Source organism: Dendrobates tinctorius, unplaced genomic scaffold, assembly GCF_039654945.1.
Source record: "Dendrobates tinctorius isolate UK_male_01 unplaced genomic scaffold, ASM3965494v1 ptg000257l, whole genome shotgun sequence".
Lineage (NCBI taxonomy): Eukaryota > Metazoa > Chordata > Amphibia > Anura > Dendrobatidae > Dendrobates > Dendrobates tinctorius.
In genome coordinates, this window is record NW_027361924.1 from 1,141,210 (window position 1) to 1,157,221 (window position 16,012).

The following is a 16,012-nucleotide window of genomic DNA, read 5'->3' on the forward strand; positions in this document are numbered from 1 at the left end:
TCTGTCTTTTCTGATTTTCCTCATCACCAGGGGTAGTAGAGACAGAGGAGGGAAGGCGTAGGCTAGCCTGAAGTCCCACTTTATCAGAAAGGCATCTACCGCCAGAGGATTCTCTCTGGGATTTAGGGAGCAGAATTGTCTCAATTTTTTGTTCTCCTTGGTGGCGAAGAGATCTACCTCTGGATGTCCCCACTTTTGTACAATCAGGTTGAATATGGAGGTGTTTAGGGACCATTCTCCTTGCTTTAGCTGATTGCGGCTTAAAAAGTCTGCCGTGACGTTGTCCTTCCCCTTTATATGTAGAGCTGTTAAAGATAGAAAATGCTGTTCTGCTAGTTGGAACAACCGCTCTGCTACAATCATCAGGGGTCTGGAACGGGTCCCGCCTTGGTGATTGATATACGCCACGGTGACCTGATTGTCGGGAGAACACTCGCACGTGATGGCCCTGTAGATACACAAGGAGCTTTTTAGCCGCCTGTTCTACTGCTGTCAATTCTTTTAGGTTAGACGACATTCCTAACTGATGATGTTCCAATTGGTCCTGGACTAGCATTTCACCCATATGAGCCCCCCAACCGGAAGGGCTAGCATCCGTGGTGACTATGCGGGTTATGTTATACTCCCAGGGTACCCCTTTAGATAAATTATCCTTGTCTAGCCACCACTCTAGGGACTCTCTTGTGTTACGGGACAAGGTTAGCTGGCCCTCCAAGTAACCCCCAAGGATTTTTTGATGTAATAAAACCTCGCTCTGTAGTTTCCTTGCATGAAACTGGGCCCACTGGACTGCCGGGATACAGGCCGAAAGAGAGCCTAGAAGGGACATGGCTTTCCTGAGGGACATAGTGGGGTTATTGGAGGCGTTCAGGACCTGTTAGTGGAGGTGAACAAGCTTCTCCGGAGGCAGACGGCATTCCTGTTTCTCAGAATCTAGGATTAGGCCCAAGAATTGTTGGACCCTCATCGGTTGCAACCGAGATTTTTTTATGTTCAGCAACCATCCTAACCGCTCTAGGGCAGACATTGCCCTTTGTAGCTGTTCCAAACAATGAATCGCCGTTTTGCCTACGATAAGAAAATCGTCCAGGTAGGGGACCACCAGAATGTCTGACTCACGTAGATGGGCCATGACCTCCACTATCACTTTAGTAAATACTCGGGGGGCGACTGCCACCCCAAAGGGAAGGGCCGCATATTGGAAATGTCGAACTGACCCATCTAACTGAACCGCCACTCTGAGAAAACGCTGATGAGCTGGCATGGATGGGTATATGGTAGTAGGCGTCTTTTAAATCTAACACCACCATAAAGCAGTTTTGGAACAGCAATTTTATTGTGGATTTAATTGTTTCCATTTTAAACGGACGTATGACCAGAAACTTGTTGAGGGCCTTAAGGTTTATTATAGTCCTAAAGGATCTGTCTGGCTTGCGGACCAGGAACAGAGGGGAGTAGAAACCCTTCCCCCATTCTCCTTCTGGGACCTCTGTTAGGACTTTCTTGCCGCACAGGTCATGAACCTCGGCCTCCAGGGCAGCTTGTTCTGAAGTAGAAGACCTGGGTGGGGTGATTTTAAATCGTTCATGGGGGATCCTAGAGAATTCTAGTCGCAGTCCCACAGCTATTACCCCCAGTATCCAGATGCTATTAGAGATCAACGACCAGGTTGGGTAGAAGGCAGCTAGTCTCCCTCCTACCGGGGCAACTAGTCATTGGGGTGGCTTTTTTGTGTCACGAGCTGGACCTTCCTGGCGCCCCCCTCCTCCAAACATGAATCCTGTACCTTTCCTTCTTTTCTCATCCCATCTGCCCTGATCTCTGGACGGCTTTCTACGGAAATATCCTTTCCTGGTAAAGGGACGTCTATAAGAAGGATTCGGCAGACTGGGAAATTTCTTTTTGTCATCCCCAGCTTTTTCTAATAATTCGTCCAGGACGGGGCCGAATAGATACTCCCCCTCGCAAGGAATGGAACAGAGACGGGATCGGGCCTGAATATCTCACGGCCAGCATTTTAACCAGAGCGCTCTCCGCGCTGCATTAGATAGACCTGCGGCTCTAGCCGCCATCCTTGCAGAGTCTGCTGAAGCATCGGCTAAAAACGCAGCGGCATTCTGGATGATAGGCAGATTTTTTCGAATGGATGCTCTTGAGGCTCCGTCTTCTCTGGACTTTATCATTTAATGGAAAAGCCCTGCGTTTTCTGGGGTCTAGACCCCCGAACATTATGTCCTGTGCTGAGAGTTCCCGTTTTGTGTCCGCTACCCCCATGGTGGACCTTATTGCCTTCACTAGTCTGTCCATTTGATCTAAGGGGAAGCAGAACCGGCTAGAGTCTTCATCCGAGGAAGACGACGAGGAGGCCGAGGAGTTATCGCCTTTCCTAGGGGTGACTGAGGCCTCCGAGCCTGAAACACTAGTCTCTCTTCTTCTAGACGGTTCCCCTTGAGATAAGACTTTCATCTCCGACCTGATTATCTCCCTCAGGCTTGAATTGAAGTCAGGTGTCTCTTCCGCTACCTGCGTAAACGGGGGAGAGTATAAGGGCCTGACAATCTACCCCTGGACTCCCTGTCTCTATCAACCCCTACCGTCTGTCGTATGCATGGCTGACATAACTTTTTAGGGTGGCCATCTGGTAGGGGGCAACTACAGAGGGCACATTCCCTGTGCTTCTGTTTTCCCGTAGCTTTCTTCCCCTGCGAAAAAACATAAGGGAACACTGCATCAGGGTACATTCACGGAGTTCTCTTACCCATGCAGTTGAAGCAGGTACCGGATCACGGAGGGAGGCAGGGGGATCCTTTAGTCTGGAGGAACTTCCGCGGCTTTGGTCGCTTGTTCGTCTCTGTTTCTTTTGCTGGCCACTCGTATGTGGTTTTGTTGTGGCCTGTTTCTGCGGGCGCTCCTGCGCCTCGTCCTGCTGGTCTATGGGGGCTTCCGTCGTATCCATCGCTGGGCCCTTCGGAAGCACCCCCACAGCGTCCCCACCTGCCTTATATGGCCTCTTGGTGTCCGGGTCAGCAGGGATCTGGCCATGGCACCACCCACCCGGGATCCTCCCGTGACCTCCCCCCCATGCTCCGGCCCCCCCCCCACCTTCCCGAAGCCGAGCCCGCGACCCCCGGACAGGCGTGCACCCGCGGCGTGCATCGGAAGCCGGCCGGCACCCGACTTCCGGTTTCGGCGTTCCCGGCTCCGCCCCTTCCGCCGCTCACCGGAGCTTTGTGGGAGCGCGCGCGAAGGAGCCGGCACGGCGCCCCCCGCCCGGAATGCCTCCCAGCCCCGTGCGCGCCGCCATGACCGCCGACCAGGCGCCGACGTCGACCGGGAGGACCGGACCCGGGGGAGCGCACCAGGAGGGCCCAGGGCATACTTACCCGGTGCTGGCGCTCTGGAGGCGGTGTCCACCGGACCCTCTGCTCCACCTGCTCCGTCCACTGCCGTGGTGACCTACCCGGCCCCACCGTGGCGCTTCCAGGGACCCCGCACTGACCGAGGTAGGAGACCCCCCCGCTACCTGGGTCGGTCAGCCGGCCTGGGAATCCATGACGACTCCATGACGGACGATCTGTAGGGAGTCCTGTCCTCTAGGAACAGGAAACCAACTGATGCGTGGGAGAGGTGCCACCCTTTTGTATCTGTAGGTTTCCTGTTCCTAAACGGCGGATCCCCTCTCTCAGGTGGTGCTGTCATGGACGACCGATAAATAAATAAAAATTAAATTGTTAAAAAAATGGTTTGTAAATGAAATGAAGAATTGTTTTTAAAAATCAAAAAAAAAAAAAAAAAAAAAAAAAGGTTTTTTTTAAATCAATTTAAGTTTTTAAAAATAAAGAATTACATTTGTGCATAACACAGTTTTTAAAAGCATGGATTTTTGTGATAAACTCACCGTAAAATCCTTTTCTCCGAGACGCTCATTAGGGGACACAGGTATTGTGGTGTATGCTACTGCTGCCTGGAGGCTGACACCAAGTGGGAAAAAAAAGAGGTTAGCTCCTCCTCCGCTGTATACACCCTCGTCCCGGTTGCAGGCAGAAACAGTTTGGTGCAAAAGCAGTAGGAGATCAAACAAAAATCAGACATCAACCTTAATGCAGGTAACAACATGTCTAGAAAAGACACCACCCTAATATTCAAAAAAAGTAAAATTAAAACAGAAGCCAACTTGGCTAACAGGGTGGGTGCTGTGTCCCCCAATGAGCGTCTCGGAGAAAAGGATTTTACAGTGAGTTTATCACAAAACTCCATGTTTCTCCTTCGTCTCATTGGGGGACACAGGTACTGTGGAACGTCCTAAAGCAGTCCCTGGGTGGGAAGTTGACTCACCGATCCAAGCTGCATGCACCTCCTGTCTAAAAGTGCGCCACCGCTGCTTGGAGAATCCTTCTACCCAGACTCGCATCTGACGATGCCTGAGTATGGATATTGTAGTGCTTTGCGAATCTGGGCAAGCTGGACCAGGTTGCAGCCTTGCAAACCTGTTCTGCCGATGCCTGGTGCCGAAGCGCCAAGAGGCACCCACTGCCCGAGTAGAGTGTGCTCTGATCCCTGCTGGAACTGGTGTGCCTCTGATGCGGTAAGACTCCTGAATAGTCAAATGGATCCATCTGGCTATAGTCAGTTTTGAGGCAGCGAGTCCTTTCCTGCGCCCCTTGGGAAGCACAAACAACGTCTCCGTCTGACGAAAGGGTGCCGTCCGCGACACGTACCTCCTGAGTGCTCTCACCAGGTCCAACGTATGAAGAGCCTTTTCCACACGGTGTACCGATGCTGGACAAAAAAAGGGCAAGACAATATCCTCATTAATGTGAAACGAAGAAACGACCTTCGGCAGAAAGGGAGAGGCTGGTCTGAGAACCACCTTACCCTTGTGGAAGACCAGAAACGGAGCTCGGCAGGATAGAGCTGCCAGCTCCGAGACCCGTCTGATTGACGTTATTGCCACAAGAAATACTACCTTCCAAGAAAGGTAGGTTAAAGAGATGACCTGTAACGGCTCAAATGGAGCCTCCTGTAGAACACTTAGGACCAGGTTAAGGTCCCAAGCGTCCAGGGGCGCCCTATAAGGAGGTACCAAGTGGGAGACTCCCTGAATGAAAGTCTTCACCTGCAGATTGGTAGCAATCCTGCGCTGGAACAGAACGGATAAGGCCGATATTTGTCTCCTGAGGGAACTTGGGGCCAAGCCTGAGTCTAGGCCAGACTGGAGAAAGGCCAAGATGTTGGGAATAGAAAATCTCTTTGAAACAACCCTGGTTCCGACATCATGTGAAGAAAACCTTCCAGGTGTAGTGATAGATACGTGCTGAGGCCGGCTCCCAGGCGCTAACCATTGTAGTGACCACATTGAGGCCAAACCCAGCCTGGGTCAGAATCCAGGATTCAACGGCCAAGCCGTCAAACACAGGGCCCCTGAGTTCGGGTGGTAGATCGGGCCCTGGGACAGTAGGTTTGGGCGCTCTGGCAGGCGCCAAGGAACGTCGGTGAGCAGCTGTACCAGGTCTGCGTACCATAACTCAACGAGGCCAATCTGGGGCCAGCAGAATCACTGGCACCCGTTCTGCCTTGATGACGCTCGGAAGTAGTGGCAACGGGGGAAATAGGTATGGGAGGCTAAACTGGTTCCATGGCAGAACCAGCGCATCCACGGCAATTGCCTGCAGATCCCGGGATTGAGCGACAAACGCTGGTACCTTGGCGTTCACTCTGGAGGCCATTAGGTCCACATCCGGCATCCCCCATCGTTAGCAAATCTGCTGGAAGATCTCGGGGTGAAGTGACCATTCCCTGTATGCGAGACCCTGGCGGCTGAGGAAGTCTGCCCCCCAGTTCCCCACGCCCGGGATGTGGACTGCCGATATCGCCGAGTGGTTTCTCTCGGCCCAAAGAAGCACATGCCCTAACTCGCGCATGGCTGCCCTGCTGCGGGTGCCCCCCTGATGATTTATGTAAGCCACAGCCGTGGCGTTGTCTGACTGAACCCGAACGGGCCGGCTTGCTAGAAGGGGATGAAACTGTCGCAGAGCTAGCCGGATTGCCCGTATTTCCAACAAGTTGATTGCGAGGCGTGCCTCCTGCGGAGACCACCGTCCCTGGGTCGTGTGGTGGCGAAAAACCGCTCCCCAGCAGAGGAGGGTGGCGTCAGTTGTCACCACCAACCAATGGTCTGGGGGAAAGGGCTTGCCCTGGAGAAGTGAGGCACTGGCTGTCCACCACCCGAGTGCCTGTGTGACCCGTGTGGGCAACCGTCACCGGCGATCGAGAGAGAATGGGTTTTTGTCCCAGACTGATAACGGTGTGCTGCTGGGGGCGAAGATGGAACTGGGCAAACGGAATTGCCTCCATTGCTGCCACCATCCTTCCTAGGATCCTCATGCAGAAGCAGATGGTATGAGGGACCGGTTGGCGCAGCTTCCGGACTCCCTGCCGGAGAGCTAAGGTCTTGTCCCGAGGGAGAATTATCAACCCTCGGGAAGTGTCGAAGATCAATTTTAAGAAGGCAATCCTCTGAGCTGGCACAGGGGATGACCTTTTCAGATTGCCCAACCATCCTAAGCGGGAAAGAGTATCCAGCATGATGCTGACACTCTCCTTGCATGCCAGAATGGAAGGGCCTTTGACCAAGAGGTCTAAATAAGGAAAGACAACTATGCCCCGGGAGTGCAGGGTGGCCATGACGACTGCCATGACCTTTGTGAATACCCTGAGAGCGGTGGCCAACCCGAAGGGCAGTGCTGCGAACTGAAAGTGTAGGCCGTTGATGGCGAAGCGCAGGAACCTTTGGTGCGAGGGAAAAATGGGGATGTGTAGGTAGGCGTCTTGGATGTCGATAGAGGCCAAGTATTCTCCCCGCCCCATGGCAGATATGACTGAATGGAGGGACTCCATCCGGAAATGTCTGATCCTGATAAACTTGTTTAGGAGCTTTAGGTATGGATAACAGGGTCCTAGAGGCCAAGCGTGACACGGGTGGATCTACCGTTGGGGACGCTGCCCATTTCTTACGGAGATCAGGGGCGAACGGATACCTCGCCTCGAGCGCCTTTTGCCCTGAGAACCGTTTGTCGGGCCGCTCTCTGTGTTGTTGTACTATGTCCTCAAACTCTGGGTGAGAACTAAATACTCTATGTGGCTGCTTTGCTCGCTTAAATGAGACCTTGTGACCTGAGGCCAAGGTGGAATCATCTTCGATCCCAAGGGTCTGGTTGACGGCCTCAATGAGATTGTCAATTGTTTCCCAGTATTCTGGAGTACCTGAATCAAGCGGCTCATCCGAGTCGTAATCTGAGCTCCCGTTAACGACCCTTGGTGAAGGTGAGCGAGAGGCCGAACTTATGGATGCCGAAGCACCAGATGGACCAGGAGACGCTGTGTGGGTTCGTTTCCCCCGCGTCTGCCTGGAGTGAGAGCGGCCCCTGCAGGCCGGAGGCTCCTGTGAGGTGGAGGACCCCTCTAACACAGGCGAGTCGCTATCCCTGCCCCTATCTGGGGCCCAAAGGGACTCGATTGCTCTCGTAAGCGATGCCATGGACTGCGACAGAGACAGAGCCCAATCCGGAGGGCTCGGTACACTTGGCTCGGTCGCAAGGGAGGGCTCCTGGGCACGTTCGGAATAACAGGCTTCGCAAATCTGCTTGGTTTGCGCCTGTGGGAAGGCGGACTGACAGGAGGTGCACGCAACATATAAGAATGTGTGTGCCTTTACTTTACTGGACATGATGGCTGTGATGAGGTCAGCTTACGCTGAGTCGCCTTTTCTTTAGCGTGGACCCTTTGGGTCGTGGCACTCACCCACCTAGGGCGAGCTGACCTTGTGAGGAACCACCCCCTACACAGGGAGTGTCAGGGGCAAGACCAAGGGGGTGAGCCACCACGACTGCTGGCACAAGACGACCGGCTCAGGTAGACACTAGGTACGAGTGTCTGACGACAAGTACGAGCAGGAAGCAAGACAAGACGTAAGTTCAAGGCATCTTCATTAAGACAACTTCAGGAAAACATTCAGTGCAAAAACGTGAGAACAAGCAAACACGGCAAGGTACGTGCGAGGGCACACCAAGGTCCATGGCATGATACCTGCCAGGTGGCACGCTTGGGTCTCAATGGCATCGGACTCCGGACAGCAGGCAACAATCAACAAGGTCATCAGGTTCCGGAGCTCTGATGGCGATCGGCAGGATCCGGGCATCCTTCAAACCAGGGTCCAGGGCAAGGTGCGTGTGTAGGGGACACGCCAGGGTTCAAAGTTCAACAAACAAGACAGGATGCGTTTGTAGAGACACGCCAAAGCACAAGGGACAAGGCAGAGTCCAGCGCGTGCAGAGGGCACGCCAGGGTCATAGTTCAAGGCAGAGTCCTGCGTGTGCAGAGGGGCACGCCAGGGTCAGGGTTCAAGGCAGAGTCCTGCGCGTGCAGAGGGGCATGCCAGGGTTCAAGGCAGAGTCTTGCGCGTGCAGAGAGACACCCCAGGGTTCAAGGCAGAGTCCTGCGCGTGCAGAGAGACACGCCAGGGTTCAAGGCAGAGTCCTGCGCGTGCAGAGAGACACGCCAGGGTTCAAGGCAGAGTCTTGTGCGTGCAGAGGGGCACACCAGGGTCAGGGTTCAAGGCAGAGTCCTGCTCGTGCAGAGGGGCACACCAGGGTCAGGGTTCAAGGCAGAGTCCTGCGCGTGCAGAGAGACACGCCAGGGTCAGGGTTCAAGACAGAGTCCTGCGCGTGCAGAGAGACACGCCAGGGTGAGGGTTCAAAGCAGAGTCCTGCGCGTGCAGAGGGCACGCCAGGGACAGAGTACAGGCTAGGACCTGTGCCTGTGAGAGGGCACGACAGGGTACATGGCAAGACCTGCGTGTACTTTTACAGAAGCACGGGGAGGTATCCCATGGGGCAGGCGAGCCTGCGCGTGCTAAGAGAAGCACGGAGAGCACAGTGCAGAGACAGCGTGAGTGCAAGGAAGCACAGAGAGTACGGCTGGGGCACTGGCTAGCTGGACGGGTTGCAGCACAAACAGGCAGGTAAGACTCCAGCGAACCCGACTGGGGCATAGCAGGCGACACAGCTGTCACTGACCGACGAGTACGGCTGAGGCACAAGCAGGCGGGCACGGTTAGGGCGGGCACCGCTGAGGCACAAGCAGGAGGCTAAGAAGGCCAGGTGCATGCAAAGGGCACACGAAGAAACAAGGCGAGGCAAAGCGAGTTCAACAAGGCAAGGCTAGACAGAGTACGGAACATGGAGCGGAACATAAGCAGAAACACAGAGTCAGGTCAGAACGGACCAGAGATAGCAGAGGAGCGTAGGCCGAAGCCCAGAGACGGGTCAAGGAAGAACCTTGAGACTAGCGTGGAAATGTGCAAGAGAGCACCAGAGGTCAGAGGGGAGGAATGGTGCGTGTGCCAGGAGGCACTACAGAGCACCATAGGTAAGAGAGGCGGAATGGTGCGTGTGCCAGGAGGCACAACAGAGCACCATAGGTAAGAGAGGCGGAATGGTGCGTGTGCCAGGAGGCACAACAGAGCACCATAGGTAAGAGAAAGGAAGAACTTAGGCAAGACATAGTGAAACAGGCTAAGGCAGAGAACCGCGGAAGTACTACAAGGTTCAGAATAGCAAAGGCCAGACATGGCGAAACAGGCAAGGCAGAGAACAGAGGAAGGACTACAAGTCAAAGAATAGCTAAGGCGAGACATAGCAAAACAGGCTAAGGCAGAGAACAGCGGAAGTACTACAAGGCAAAGCAAGGCAAGGACAAACATGGCACGAGAGACAACACAAGACATGGCACGAGACAAAAGACAGTACAAGCACAGAGCGTGTGCAGAGACGCACTACAGAGCAGAGACGCACTACAGAGCAGAGTGCAGGGGCAGAGAATACAGGGAGCGCCCGAGCAGACCATGCAGCCATGCAGGGAAGCAACACGATACTCAGGCCCCGACCATAGGAAGGGGCGGTCTGATATAGCACCATAGCACCTGCACTTCCGGGTGAGGATCAGGTAAGGACTTCCGGTTCAGATCCTCCAGGATTAGAGAGAGCATTGCTAGATCAGACTGGGCTGAACCATAGAGAAGGTCACATGATCAGGAGTTCCAGGAATACCTAGAGGATTGCAGAATCAGTCAGACAGTGCTAGAACATGGGAAAGGTCACATGATCAGGGGTTCCAGGAATACAGAGGATTGCAGAATCAGAGCAGAGACGGATGGTTACCTAGCAACGGCATGCAGCCATGAGGTAAGGCGCGTGTGCACACCGCTCCAGGCATCTTGCAGCATGAGACATAACGGGCATGAGAATTCAGTACACGTGCACACCGCTCCAGGAGTCATGCGGCATAACGGACATGGCGGGCATGACAGTGGCTGCTAAGTGATATGCCAAGGACCAAAAAGCTGCTTAGCCTCTGGAAAACACACAGAGAGTGGCCTTCCTCCAGGGGTAGCACTTACCCCAGTCCTGTGTCCCCCGTCCTGGACCTGTCAGACGTCCAGCCCGCCGACCAGCTGTCCCTTCTTTAAAAAACAGCACGCTCAGGCATGTGGGCGGGCCTCCGGACGAAAAGGTGGCCCTGGGGCGGAACTTCCGTCCACGACCTAGTCCCTGGCAGAATCTGGGGACTAAATTTCTGCCGTCCGCCCGAGGCCCCGATGGAGGCCTGGGACTAAATTTCCGGCGTGTCCCGGACTCGGGGCGGGACCGCCGGACACCGGGCCTGGAGCCTGCGCCGCCGGCTGCCAAGCTATGTGGCGCACCCAAGGAGCCCGGGGATGCCTAAGAACGGCGCCAGGAGTGCTGACCACGGGGGTCCACAGGAGCCCTCCCAGTCCACCTCCTTCCATGCCTCACCCCTCGACGTCCATCTTGATCCTTAGGTGGGGGGGGGGAAGGGGGGTGCTAAAAAAAAGTTTAAGGACGGTGCAGGCACCCTAGCTCCACCTTCCCTTAGAGGGGATGAGGAGAGGGACCGTCCGCCACTTTCCATCACCGCTGTCTGGCATTGGTGATGCAGTGGGGGCCGCACAGACTATTCGCAGCCCTCTGTACAGCCTAGGGTTTCACTACCTTAGGGTGGTCAGGGCTCAGTCCGGCATCATGTCCCACGTAGCGGGAAAGTGTACATGGAGGCGACACTCGCACGTGCTCGCCCGTTGTTGGTTTGGGGAAATCGGACCCTTTCAATAGGATCCGTTGCCCCCGTCTTATCTTCATGGAAAAAAATTACCAGACGTGTGCCTCCAATGGACACTAAGCAAAAACTGATTCCGCCTGCAGCCGGGGCGAGGGTGTATACGGCGGAGGAGCTAACCTCTTCTTTCCCACTTAGTGTCAGCCTCCAGGCGGCAGTAGCATACACCCACAGTACCTGTGTCCCCCAGTGAGACGAAGGAGAAAGCTACAATTTTTTTTAAATTATCGAGAATTTAAATTTTCTAAAAATAAAAGGTTTGTAAATAAGAAGAATTAAGTTTTTAAACTACAAAAAGTTTAAAATAATTAATAAAGCCTTTAAATATAAAGAGTAAAAAAAAAAAAAAAAAATTCATGATACAAAAATAAGCCAAGGTAAAATAAAAAGAAAAAAAAAAATAGTAATAATATATATATATATATATATATATATATATATATATATATATATAGTAGTCGCATCCACAAAATTTCAAATATAAAAATTAACCCACAAAAACGTGTAAAAACAAACCAAACATTATAAAAGACAGAATTGTCATTTTTTGATCGCCGCCCCTCCCTCCTAAATAAAACAATAAACACGTTTGTGTCACACATATCAAGAAAACTTTCATTTACATTGATGGAAAAATACAATTTAACATCAGTGGTAAATAAAACTACAATTCCCAGCATTCCCTGCCATTCTGCAGCAGCCAGGGCATGCTGGGAGCTGTAGTTTCACCACAAAGACACTGCAGTATAGAAGAAGCAAGCTGTCCCTCCTTGGATATGATGTGACCCCTGTCTGTCACCACATGGATTTTACACACGGTCCCTCCAGTTATCACGGTGTTACATCCATCTTCACACACTCACACCAGCCTGATAATCGGTTCTTACAGCGTAGTCACACGTGTTATACCTGCGAGGGGCCGATATAATCATCCAAGTCTGTCAGCTGCAGCACTCCGCTGAAGTGAGACGCCATTTCCGCCACACCGCCGTAAAGCGACCAACCGTCCGGACGGACGCAGCAGCGGCAGTGCTGTACTGCCGTAAAGCGGCTCAGTACATTTGCGCGCGCACTGAGTGTTATAAGCGCAGTCTCACACAGAGCAGTGAGCCCCGTGTGGTGAGTAGGAGCGCAGTCAGCTCAGAGTCTGACGGGACCGAGTGTCTCTGCCCAATTAATGAGCCAGATGTATTGTGTGGCCATAAAATTGTAAAACAGTAAAGTATGTGACGCCCTTTCATGTTTTGTGATTTTTACACAGCCTCTCAGCTTTGAGTCTCACTTTTGCGTTTTTTCTGAGGTAATTTTTTCCTCACGCGAAGACCATGATGGTGGAAGACGCCCCCAAATTTATTAGGAACGTGCGTTCATTTTAATGAATTTTTAACTCGTCGCAATCCTGCTTCGGGAATGATAACACCGCTCAGGCCGGCTGCCATTGGTTTCTTAATTTATTGCTACTTTTGTGAGGTAAATTCTGAATTTTCGGCGGACGTTGTTGCGCTAATACTGGAGTTACAAAAAAACACAGAGGGCATTCTGGGTGACATCATATGGTTGTTATATGGAGGTGTCAATTAATCCTTATAGATTATTCCCTATATTTGAATGTATTATCGTTTTTAATGACATCTCCCCCAACCTCAACCCCTACCCTACCTCATATCGAAACCATAATATTATTAATATTACTTGCACTCCCTCATCTTCAAATTGTGCCCTCTGGGATCCACGGTCTGCTTGTAACAAGCTTCCTTTCCTACACAACTACTTTCTGAACAACTCTCTTAATCTGTTGGCCCTCACTGAAACCTGGATTCAGGATTCTGACACTGTCTCCCCTGCTGCCATTTCCTATGGTGGCTTACAATTCTCTCACTCCCCGAGACCCACAAACAGACCTGGTGGTGGAGTCGGCATACTCCTGTCCCCACAATGCACTTTCCAGGTCATCTCCCCCAGTTCCATCACTCTTATTCCCTTCTTTTGAGGTCCACACCATCAGGCTCTTTCGTCTCCTCTCCCTCAGGGTAGCGCTCATATACTGGCCCCCAGGCTCACCCACCCACTTCCTTGACCACTTTTCAGCCTGGCTGCCACACTTCATGTCCTCAGAACTTCCAACCCTTATCCTGGGAGACTTCAACATCCCCATTAACAGCCCTACTTCCACATCTGCATCCCAGCTTCTATCACTAACCACCTCTCTAGGCCTCTCGCAGCTTTCAACCTCTGAGACACACAAGGACGGTAACACCCTTGATCTGGTCTTTGTCCGGCTCTGCTCAATCTCCCACCTAAATAACTCACCGCTTCCACTCTCTGACCACAACATTCTCTCCGTCATGCTCACAAATCCTCGCTCACCCCAGCTCACTCCTACCTACCACACAATCAGAAGTCTACAAGCCATTAACCCTCACACTTTTAGACTCCTACACTCATCACTGTCCCCAATCTCCTCTTTTTCCTGTCCTAATCTGGCTGTTCATCACTACAATGACACTCTTAGAAGCACCCTTGACCAAGTAGCTGCCCTCACCCTCAGAACCTCCAAGCACAGAGTAAAACAGCCTTGGCTCACATCGCAAACTAAACTTCTCCAGCGATGCTCTAGGAGTGCTGAACGCCTATGGAGAAAAACCCGCACACCAGAAGACTTCATCCACTTTAAATTTATGTTAAGAACCTATAACGCTGCCCTTCACCTCGCCAAACAGACCTACTTCACCACCCTGATCTCCTCACTAGCCAACAACCCCAAGAAACTTTTTGACCCTTTTCACTCCCTCCTCAGGCCAAAAGCACAAGCCCCTATCACAGACATTTGTGCTGATGACCTGGCCTCCCACTTTACAGAAAAAATAGGTAATATACGTCAGGAAATCTGCTCCCAACCACCAAGTGCTGTGACTCCCATCCCTTCCTGCATCTCCCCTGGCTCACTTTCCACATTTGATCCCATCACAGAAGAAGTCTCCAGACTCCTCTCTTCTTCTCGTCCGACTACATGCACTACCGATCCCATTCCCTCACATCTCCTCCAGTCTCTCTCCAGTCGTCCCAACCCATCTAAATACAATCTTTAATCTCTCCCTCTCCTCGGGCATTTTCCCATCCTCCTTCAAACACGCCATCTTTACTCCATTACTAAAGAAACCCGCTCTCGACCCATCCTGCACAGACAACTACAGACCAGTCTCCAATCTCCCCTTCATCTTTAAACTTTTGGAGCGCCTTGTCTACTCCTGCCTTACCCGTTACCTCTCCACTCACTCCCTTCTAGACCCTACACAGTCCGGCTTCCGCCCCCTACATTCGACTGAAACTGCACTCATCAAAGTGACCAATGACCTTCTGACAGCAAAACGTAATGGTCACCACTCTCTGCTCATTCTTCTTGACCTATCTGCAGCTTTCGATACTGTTGACCATCGTCTCCTACTCTCTAGGCTCCAGTCACTAGGCATTAAGGACACTGCTCTCTCCTGGTTCTCTTCCTATCTCTCTGACCGCTCCTTCAGTGTTTTGTTCTCTGGCTCCACTTCATCTCCTCTTCCTCTTGCTGTCGGGGTACCTCAGGGCTCAGTCCTTGGCCCCCTTCTCTTCTCTCTCTACACAGCCCCAATTGGACAGACCATCAGCAGATTTGGTTTTCAGTACCATCTTTATGCTTATGACACACAACTATGCACATCATTCCCCGACTTTACCCCCTCTGTACTACAGAAAGCCAGTGACTGTCTGTCCGCAGTCTCCAATATCATGTTCACTCTCTATCTGAAACTCAACCTCTCCAAAACTGAACTTCTTCTGCTCCTGCCATCTACTAACCTCCCTAAATATGACATTTCCCTCTCCGTGAGTGGCACCTAACACCCCGGCAGCAGGTGTGCTGTCTGGGTGTTATGTTTGAAACCAATCTCTCCTTCACATCCCATATACAATCTCTTGCCCACTCTTGCCGCTTACACCTAAAGAACATCTCTAGAATCCGCCCTTTTCTCACCATGGAAACGACAAAAACCCTCACTGTAGCATTGATCCACTCCCGGCTGGATTACAGCAACGCTCTATTAATTGGCCTCCCCGTCACTCGACTATCCCCTCTCCAGTCCATACTTAATGCAGCAGCCAGGGTTGTCCATCTGGCTAATCGGTACTCGGACGTGTCCGCCCTTCGTCAGTCATTACACTGGCTGCCCATTCATTATAGGATCCAATTCAAAGTACTTGTTCTCACCCACAAAGCTCTCCACGGTGCGGCACCCCCCTACATCTCCTCCCTCATTTCTGTCTATCGGCCTAGACGATCGCTGCGCTCTGCAAATGACTTTCGACTAACCTCTGCACTAATCCATGCCTCCCACTCCCGACTCCAAGACTTCTCCCGTGCTGCTCCTATCCTCTGGAATGCTCTACCCCAAGAAATTAGGACTAACCACAATTTGCACAGTTTTAGGCGCTCCCTCAAAACATTTGTTCAGAGCGGCTTATCACGTTCACTAATCAAAGTCATTCTATGTGTAAGGGTGCGTGTGTAGCCCATTCACTATCTCCATCCATCTTTCACTCCCTCTAGATGGCTGGACCATCATTATAAATACACCATTGTAAATACACCCTTGTACTCTGTTTCTCCCCCACCTCATTGTAGATTGTAAGCTCTCACCAGCAGGGTCATTTATTTCGTCTTATTTTGCTTTAATTATTGTATTGTTAATGTTGTTACTGATGACTTGTGTTTTGAAACTGTTAAACTGTAAAGCGCTGCGGAATATGTTGGCGCTATATAAATAAAGATTATTATTATTATTAT

At 51.9% G+C, this 16,012-nt stretch overlaps 1 protein-coding gene across 3 annotated transcripts in view; it reads right to left on the reverse strand.

Moving 5' to 3' along the window:
* The window catches only part of CIAO3 (cytosolic iron-sulfur assembly component 3), a 46,573-nt gene extending 34,257 nt beyond the window's left edge, over positions 1-12,316 (reverse strand). For 2 of the 3 annotated variants that reach the window (XR_012226517.1, XM_073558427.1), the window contains exon 1: positions 12,103-12,314. Coding sequence is in view for 2 of the 3 variants with exons in the window: in XM_073558427.1 (XP_073414528.1) it covers positions 12,103-12,168 (66 nt within the window). In the remaining variant the exon portion in view is untranslated. Of the gene's footprint in view, positions 1-12,102 lie in introns of all 3 variants that reach the window. The other variant, XM_073558428.1, reaches the window with a different exon arrangement.
* Between the last annotated feature and the right edge of the window lie 3,696 nt (positions 12,317-16,012).